General features: G+C 52.8%; 1 protein-coding gene across 1 annotated transcript; it reads right to left on the bottom strand.

Annotated features, from left to right (window-relative positions):
- Nucleotides 1-2,652: 2,652 nt before the first annotated feature.
- C1QTNF6 (C1q and TNF related 6) lies at nucleotides 2,653-9,396 on the bottom strand. The gene is made up of 3 exons (XM_075726704.1): nucleotides 9,358-9,396; nucleotides 4,834-5,071; nucleotides 2,653-3,200 (listed from the first exon to the last, which is right to left on the bottom strand). Exons 2-3 carry the CDS (start codon nucleotides 5,063-5,065, stop codon nucleotides 2,653-2,655), a joined length of 780 nt encoding a protein of 259 aa, XP_075582819.1. The 5' UTR covers nucleotides 5,066-5,071; nucleotides 9,358-9,396.
- Between the last annotated feature and the right edge of the window lie 208 nt (nucleotides 9,397-9,604).

Genomic DNA, 9,604 nt, shown 5'->3' with positions numbered 1-9,604 from the left:
GCCAAGGATTGCCCAGGGAATTTTCAGACCTGAGTTAGATTTTTCACCTGTCTCTTTCAGGTCAGTGTCTTTTCTATTGCACTATTCATTGTTAACCAGAGCTAGAAGGAATAGGTTGGGAGGGAAAAGCAGATCTATTGCAAAACAACCAGGGAAAAAAGTTTAATACCACTGAAAAAAATATATATACAAAAGTTCTTGGAGTTTGTTTGGTTTTGTAACATAAAGCACCATTAATTCCACAGTACATTAAAACTCTGCCTACTACACCTTCCAGAAAGCACCCAATACTCCTGGAATCTGATTTAGCACCAAGGGATTGCCATGTTGTTTAGCACCAAGAAGCCTGTTAAACATACCCTTTGGTCCCCCTGCCCTCCTCTCTCATGTGCATCAGGCATTATCTGGCTGCTCATAGGTAGCACATGAGACCTATCACTGGCATTCAAACACCAAATGGAAAAGGAGGAAGAAGAAAGCTTGTTTCTGGAGATATTCAGTGTTAGAGAGGCTTGCTTCTCTTCAGGGAGACACAGAGGAACTATACACTGTAAATAGACAATATCTGGGTTTACAGCCTGTTGAGGAACAAAGGGATTTGGTCCTGAGCATCACCTCCAGCATGCTGCTTCCTCTCTACTGCCTGAAATCCTGTCTCTGAGCAACTCCAATCTCACAGTCTCCTTTAGTTCTGATGATCCCATCATCACATTTCCCTGGGAAAAATGCAGCTTTGCTTCAGTGAAACCTTGTTTTTATACACATTGCCTCAGTGATAGAGGAGGGGAGGATCCAGGGCAGAAAGTGCCCGAAACTCATTCCAGTCTGTACAGCTTCCTTAGCAAAGCAGGGAGGGTAAGTAAACAGGGCAAGAGAGAAAATGTCCTGCAATTCTCTCAAGTTCATTTTTAATATTTAGCCTGGGTCCCTGTGCCTTTGCCATCCCAGGCTGGGTGTACTGAATACAGTCCTGTATAATGATGCATATCTCCTATGGGAGAGCTCTGGTAGTCCCAGGTGCTACAGGCAGAGACCATGGTTAACCATGAGACTACCGAAGCTACATAAGTCAGAAAACTTCATTATCAGTGATGGGCAGAGGAGAAAGACAGTTTCTCCTGCTTGTCCTGTCCTGAGACTCAAAAAAGAGACAACTCTTGGCACTGCTGTTTATGGGAGCATCAAAACATCTGGAAGTAGGTTTCCCAAAGTGCTGAGTCAGCCTCACCTGCTCCCCCCAGGACCGTAGCAATCCTAGAGGGATGTGAGTGAGAGCGGTGTGAGACCAGTACAAATGGTACTAGAAAACCCTACTGCTGGCATTCTTTTCCCACTGCGACATCTCCAACCTGACAAGAAGAGCAAGGGTTTGTTTTAGCCACATGCTTTTCTCAGTTGCTCTGATGAGATTGCCAGAAAAGGGCACAGACCATGTGGCAGGGAATCTTTTAACCCTGGGGCGAGGTGCTGTAGTCTCACCTTTATCTCTTTTCCATCACAGAGGCAAAGAGGTGCCAACCTGCCCAGGTTTGGAACTGATTTAATTGCAACTGCCCTTACAGTCTGCAGCTCAGGTCCTGAAATAGTGGTCCCTCAATACCAATGTGGGAGGACCGTCTTCAGGAGGACAACATAATGGCACGCAGGAACCAGGGCCTGACTCTCCCCTCACATCAGCAAGTGTTAGGGATGACTGCTGACACCAATGGAAGGGCATGGGTACACCTCTGCCAAAGAAGAGAGCAGATTTGGGTTCACTGTCTGGACTAGCTTCCCACAGCTGGGGAACTGAGACCAAGTAGCACCCCAGGGAGGTTTGGGAGGGAGATTTGATAGGGTTGTGTCTCTCTCTCGTCCTGTACTTATGATCCTTAGTGGGAATAGTGTGGTGGGCCCTACTGATTCAGATGCCTCTGAAGGGTCTGGCTGAGTGTCCGGCCCTTCATCTTTTTGAAGAGTTAGAGCTGGCACAGAGGAGGACAATCCACCAGGCCTAGATTTTACAGCCAACCTGGACTCTGTGACCCAGAAGGGTGTCTAAGGAAAGCCAATGGCAACTTCAGAAGGCCAACAGTCCCCTTTTTGGAAAGACGGTGTCATCTCTCACTGCTCCTATTTCTTTCTTGTGCTACAGGAGGCCATCAGAACCCAGTCCACTCTCCAGACTACAGGTATGAGAGGTGACATTAGGCCATGTTGCAGGCTGCAAAACTCGCATATCTAGTTGGGACAGAGAGGAGCCAGGATGCATCTGGGCAGTGGGGAATTTATAGCCCTTTCTACAGGAGTCCTTTGTGTATGAAGCCCCAAGGAGGGACACATCCCCAGGAGCAGCATTTTGGTTTTCCTCCTGCTCTAGGACCCTAAATGCCAGACACAGTTCGCTGGCAGATTTAGAAGACACCAATAACCTAAGTTGGGGTCATGAGGTGAGGGGGCAGGAGATGGTAGTGTCACACTGTAAGTGGACAGATAGAGGCCTGGCTACAAGAGAGCGTGAGGTGGGAGCCAGTGCAGCAAGTTTCACACTCAATGCCCGAGACTTGACAGGCCCATTTCCAAGTGATTTGCAGTGGTTGCGGGCAGTAAAGAGAGAGAGAGAGAGAGGAAGAAGGAAAAGGCCAAAGAGGCCCCAAGGAGGAGGACAGGCAGTTAGTCAAGGCTGGGCTTGACCAGGTACCCGTTGAAGGTGATGTACACATCAACATCATCACTGTAAATGGCATTCTCCCGCTCCCGCTTGTAGAGCCTCACCCAGATCTCATCATTTTCCTGAAGCTCCAGCATGAGACTCTGGCTCTGCATGATGCTGCGATCGCTGGGTTGGGCATACAAGATGACTGCCTCTTCTTCATTGTGCATGATGTGCATGTAGGTCTCCTTGAAGTTCCAGGTGTGGACGTTGAGGCTGAAATAGTAAAGTCCACCTACATAGCAGTAGAATTTGCCATTGAACATGTCGAAGTGGCTGTAGAGGTTGACGAAGACAGTGTCGAAGATCAAGACCTGGAAGCCCTCGCTGCTGTGCAGCGCTTTCTTGCGACCAACAGAGAATGCAGCGTACTGATGCTTGCAGGGGTCTCCTGCTGTGCCCATCTGTCCTTTACTACCTTTCTGGCCCTGGGCACCCCGCTCACCTCGTGGTCCTTCTTTGCCCCATTTCCCTGGCATTCCAGGCTCTCCCCGGTCTCCTTTCTCTCCTACAAGAGGAAGCAGAGGACACAACTCTTGTGTGATACCAGAGGGAGAGGTGGAAGTGGCAGTGAGAAAGCCTAATGAGGAGGCAGAGGATTGCTGAAGGATGGGGCAATGCCTGAAGAAAGAACACTCCTGAGGGTCACAATATCATCTGCTTCATGGGAAAGGAGCTAGCAGAGCTCTGGGTGCGACTGGGGTCTCTTCTCTTACAAATCCCCTGCTCACCACATGATATGTCCTTGCTGGAGGCATAGGACCTGTCCTTAGGAGACTTCAGCCTGAGAGGGAGCCTAGCAGTGCAAAGTACCACTGGCACTCTTGACCTCTTCTTCCTCCTCCACACTCCTTTACCTCCACCACAGCCCCTGCCCTCCTACACACCTCTCCTATAACCCATTTATCCATGTAGTGTGCACACTGTTCTTTCTGTAGGCTGGAGAAAGGGAAGAAGTACTAATGCCTGTAGGAGACTACGACTAGAAAGGGACAATGAGGTGGGTCAGAGGGAAAAGATCCAAGCTGGAGTTGGCAGATGATGCAGTGCAAGTTAGAGGGCTGGTACTTTGACAATACCAGCATCCTTTGGGCATCCTGTATAATTAATACTGCAGTTCTACCCTGGGGTTTGTGTGTTGCCTGTCACACACTTGGGCAGGCATCAATACAGAGAGAGAGCACAGCACCAGAACGTACTTTGTGTATAGAGAGAAGAGATGAGGGTCAGAGCAGCCTCCAGCACAAGTGACAGCATCCCAAATTTGTGCTTTGTTCTCTTCCTCCTCTCCATCCCCTGCATGGTATTGCAGGTCCCCCTGCAACACCCGACTGTAGTCCAGGCCTCTATCTGCCCCAGACACACTTCTGAGCTTTGATGGATTGCAGCTATTTCCAGGCTGGGTAGGGAAGAGGGAGCATCTGCCCAGCTAGCCCAGAGGAACCACCGAGCAACAATAAGTGAGTGGAACAGGATCCAGCTGGCAACAGGCTTTTGCCTGCAGCAAAGGCTAAAAGGGGAGCCCTGAAGGGAGGAGCTGATCTAAAATAGGGAGCCTTTTCCCGTTAGCTAAGCCAGCCACAGCAGGGTGGAATGAGCTGGGGGTCACTGCTGGTTAGCCTGGAGAAGCTTGGAAATAGCTGCTGCCTCCTCTTGCCCTCCTCCTGCTCCAAAATGCATGTGACCCATGGAGCTGGAGAAGGTTTCCCAACAGCCTTCCTGGCTGCTAATGCCTGCCCTCCAAACCTGCTTATTTTGCAGGTGGATAGAGGCTTCTCCTTCCCTCAAGCACTACAGGACTCTGGAAGTCTGCAGCAAGGAAGGTGTCCTCCCAGCTTGGCAAAAGGCTGCCACTGCCACTCCTGTGCAAGCAGGGAGGAAGAGCTGGTAGCAGGCAGCATCCTGAGTCACAGAGGTCACAGCATGGATATGCACTGACTTCCCAATCCCCAGGCTGCTCTTGATCACAGCACAAAACATCTAAACCCTGGGCACAGTGTTTATGGGCACATACCCTTCAGGATGGCATCTGGCAATCTGTTAGCATAACCAGCATGCCAGCAACCCATCTGTGACCTCCACCACAGTGCCACTGGTCCCTGAGCAGACCTTGGCATCCTGGGGCCAAGATGGGCACTTACCCTTCAGTATGGTGATGTTGATATAGGGACGGACCTCCGGCATTGGATAGGGCAAGTGGTGGTGGCTGGGAGGGAACGGTGGGGCATCTGTGGAAGGGTCCAGTGGGTCGCAACAGCGCTTGCAAGCACCAGGGGCTGGTTCTGTGAGGTTGGGTTCATCAGTGGGTGCCCCAAGCACAATAAGAGGGAGAAGAAGGAAGCCCAGGGGTGTGCGCAGGTAAATTATGTCCATGGTGACCTAGGAAGATACGAGGAAGCGCCAGAGTGAGGTTTAAGAAGGGGAGGACACGGGGGATGGAGCAGAGATCACCACAAAACATCTGTGGCTGGAGCCAGGGGCGGGACAAAATGGCATTGTCCTGTGGAGGGAGTTTACATGGTCCCTTGAGGTTCAAGGCTACAATCTGAGCAGCAACTGCATGTCCCAGGAGGATGCCCACGCCCTTCTGCCCAGACCAATGGAGACTAGGTGTGAACCCTGGAAGAAGGCTTGACCCTCGTGAGGCAAACCACTGGAGCCACTAGGAGATTCAGTCCCCAGGCTGGGATAGAGGAAGGTGATATGGCAAACCACGCAGACCCTTTAGCAAAAGCATGCTTCCTCCAGTAGGCTGCTGAATCTGTGGGGAGGGCTGTAAAAAACTTCTCCAGTCCTCCAGTCGCTGGGTATCAACTCTTTACAGGAGTCTAACCCAACAACTCCCCTGTCCCAGCTGGAGTCTGACCCACATCTCTCTGCAGAGACCCTTTCTCTTGTGGGCTGGGAACTTAACTTCAGCCCCCTCCTGCCCCCCCCCCCCCAACCCCATCCCTCCCTGTGCCTCAGCCCCCTCCCACCAATGCTCAGTTGTGCTCTCAGGCAAACCCCAGCACCTTCCCAAAGGGATGGATGGCTCCTCCGAGAGTGGCGGGCAGTGCCAAGCCCTTGCAGACAGGCCAGAGGGGAGCTGCTCCGCTGCAGAAGGTGAAGGAAGCAAAGCTCGGGGCGGGCAGCCCACAGAGAAGTATGCTTACGAAACACAGACACGCAAACAAGCTGAGAAAGCCCCTCTCCCAGCCCCTGCCCCCCTTCCCTCTGCCTGCACCCCAGCGCAGCGTGGCAGCTCACCCCGGAGGCTGAGGGCTCCCCTCTGTGCTTCCCAGCCCCTGCTCGAGGGCTCCCCTCCGCCTGCAAAGCCGGCCCCCGGGGCCCATGGCTTTAAGAAAGCTGGCTCTTGGCACAGGCACTGCTGAGTGCTGACTGGGTGTGCAAGCTGGGCTTGGACCTGCTCCCTCCCCTCTCCTCTCCCTCCCTTTCCCTCCCTGGCTTTGGGCGCTCTCCATTGCAAACCGGCTTGGGTTTCGGTGCCTTTTAACTCTTTCCTAGGTAGTGCCTTTTCCTTATATATGTTTGGGGTTTTGTTTTCTTTTTTTTCCTCTGCCTTTTCGCTTCCAAACAGCCTGGTCAGCAAAACGCAGACAACACAGATTGCACCCTGTGCAAAGGGTGGGTAGGCAGCAGGGCAGTGTTGCACCCTGAGCGTCTCAGGATGGGTAAGGTGGGGTGCGTCGGTGCAGGTGGCATGGTGCAGGACTCTGCCCTCACGCCCTTGCATTAGTCCCTTGTCCCGTGCATTAGCCCTTAACCCGGCTGTGCCAGTCCCACTGGCAGTCACCAAATTTCTTCATCTTCCATTCTTTCCTGCATTGTCTCTTCTGCACGTCACTGCAGCCTCTCACCCCAGGCATGATATTTCTAGCAGGCTCATCTGCCAACTGTGAGAGGCATCAGTCTTTTCCCTCTCTGGTCATCCCCTCTCCCTGGGCAGAGCCCCAAGCCTTGCACTCTGGCGCGTGTCATCCCCTGGTCAGGTCCCCGGTCAGGTCCCGGCCAGAGCAGTTCGCACAGAAGGGGTGTGCCTGGCCTGAAGCACAGCCCTGTGGCGGGGAGCTGCCTGCCAGCAAAGCTGAGGATCTGGAGCAAACCCTGGCCATGATCTTTGTCCCCAGCCTGGCGCCAAGCTGACCTGCTTGTGCTGTTGGGGTGAGCACTACGTGGCTGCACCAGAACCTGGGAATGAGGGCATTTGGGGGGGGGAGGAGTGTGTGGACACACAGAGGAGACTTTCCTTACACTGCAGAATCAGTTGGGAAGAGGATTTTGGGGGTCTTTCCCTGCAGGAAACTAGATTTGGGAACATATACGCAGTGGGGGTGCACATATATATTTCTGGGAGGCTGAAGGAAGGATGGGCAATAACTCTCTTCTGCGGGGGCCTGAAGTGCCAAGTCAGCACTGTGCCTCCTGCAGTTTCTGGGAGAAGCTGGAGAAGGCTCCAAGGTTCTGAGGGGGAAAGGGTTTTGTGTGTGCCTGTGTGTGCTTGGACTTCTATTTTTGTTTTCCTTCTCCCATTTGTTTCGTTTGGGAATGGGAGGCCCTGCTTCCCAGAGAGTGGCTGGTGTTTGGCAGGACCCCAGCACCACTGGAGAAACAAGCGGAAAACGCTGGGAAAATATGTGCTGCAAGCTGCGGGGAAGGGAGGAAGGGGGGCTGGGAGGCCTGGAGATATTCTCAGGCTGCCTGTCAGCATGGAGCTCAATGAACATGGAGCAAAAATGCCTACCAGCAAGGGCAAGAAGAGGACCAAGACATTCGCTGCTGTGCTCGTGAGTTCCTAGCTGGGCTCTGGCACTGACATGCAATGAGACCCATTGCAAGTCTCCCACATCTGCCTGTGCCTGTTTCCCCTTTTGGAAAATGAGAGGGGGAAGGGTTAGGGCAACACTTCTTCCTAACGGAGCCTTGCCAGCTGACAGAAGTGGGGTTTTGTGATCAGTTGTGTTGTCTACTCCTGCCTGCTGCTGGTGGGGATTTCAGCAGCTGACAGTACTATTGTTGCAAGCCAATAAATTTTCTGGGGTGCATGAAAACTCAGAGACTGACAGTGAAGGCAGAGTTCCTCTCTGTCCCATCAAAACTATTGCAGTGGCTCACTCCCTCAGGTGTTCCTGCCTGGCTTATTTCCAAGCATGACATTACCCCCTTTTGCAGCTCTCTGCCTTACGTCTGGCCTCCTCTACCTTTCCAAGGGTAAAGGTAGCAGGGAAGGCCATTGCCCTCATTTCCATCCCACCTTTCTATCTGCACTCCTGAATTGCTCACAACCAAGCAAACGTTCTTCGTGGAGGACCTCATCAGCTGGGGCCTTTGCCTTTTTCTCATCTGACTGCAAGAACAGCCCACAGCAGGCAGTGAGCAAGACTTTGTATTTAATGTCTTGTCTGAGCTGAATAGGGACCCGCGGGGAGCCAGCAGAAAAAGCCTTGCACTGGTGGCATTGCCCAGCTGGGCAGCAGTTTATGCCAGTAAAGACACTTTTGCTAGGGTAATATCGCCCTGCTCACTGAAGGGAACTGGTTGTAGCCGCAACATTTTGCTAGGGCAGCCACATTTGCCAGAGTTTTTGGCTTGTATGGCTGAGTTCTCAAAGACAGGAGTTCTGACAATGCTATCCAATGACCCTGTGCCAGCCACGCTTTTAAGTGTAACCCAAGCCTGAAGGCACCTTGTGTGCTCAACAATCTTCCCTCTCCCTCCTCGCACACTCTGCCTTGGATGCAGCCCAGGGAAGCTCTGGCCAGATTGGACTGCAACAATCCCTGCTCAAAAGCAGCTGCTTCCTCCTCCTTCTACATTTCCTTCCTTCTCCAGTGTTCACTCCCCCTCACCCCTGCAAAGTAGGACAATAAAGCCTGGCTGTCCCCCAGTGACTGCCTCCATCCTATTAACCCTTTCTACCACAGGTAGAGAAGGAAGGAAATTACTTTGATGTTTCCTCCCCTTTCCACCCTTCATGTACAGCTCAGCTCCCCTTCTGCCTGTGTGGACCCCCTGCCCTGCTACACTTATACACATACTCGCATCCACCCACAAACACCCACCACTCACCCTTCATGGCTCCTCTCTCACCAAAACCTTCGGAGCAAAGGTATCACCTGCACCAAGAGGCAGAGAAACAACCCCTTCTCTTCCCCTTCCTGGCTGCTTCTCTTCCACCACAGCTGCTTTCCCTTTGCCCACCCCTCCGCTCCTACCCTCCAAGAGCATCGCAAGCTTGGGGGGGGAAGCGGAGGACCTCTTACCTCCGCTCCCCTCCGGAGGGGTTCCACGCTGGGTTATCCGTATCCTCAGCTGCTCCTGGTTAGCAGTGCGGGGAGGGAGGGCTGGCGGGGCCCAGCTGACTCCAGCCAGATGCTCGCCAAGTAGTTTTATGTAATTACTGTCTTTTCCATCCTGCCTCCAAGGCCTTTGTGAGTGAGTGCCTCCCCCCTTGCTCCGGCCCGTGTCAGGCTTGGCTCTCCTTCCCTCCCTCCCTCCCTCCTTCCACCCACCCTGCACAGCATCACGATTTGCTCAGCTCAACAGCTGATTCCTTCTGGAAGCAAAGTTCAGGCTTTTGGCTACTGCCGTTGCTACCTTTGGAAAGAACGCTCACATGTGTTTCAAGATCTGGGAAGTGATGGGCAGCACTGCTCTGCGCTCACCTCTTCTCCATCACTGCCCGACCGTGGCTGGGTCCCTTTGGCTTGCCTTTCCTGCTTGCAAATGGGGCTTGCCATATGGGGATCACTGATCATCTCCAGCCAGGCTGCAGAGGGGGTTGGGAAGACAAATCTTTTCCAGCCTGTGGACTCCACGGCTGTGCACGAGGCTTGTGTAACAGCCAGCCCTTGTTACCCAAGAGCACCAAAACAGTATGAAATTACTGGCTTAGAATATCCTGTATGTCTC

Source organism: Pelecanus crispus, chromosome 1 (assembly GCF_030463565.1).
Source record: "Pelecanus crispus isolate bPelCri1 chromosome 1, bPelCri1.pri, whole genome shotgun sequence".
Lineage (NCBI taxonomy): Eukaryota > Metazoa > Chordata > Aves > Pelecaniformes > Pelecanidae > Pelecanus > Pelecanus crispus.
This window is presented reverse-complemented; position numbering and strand designations above follow the sequence as displayed.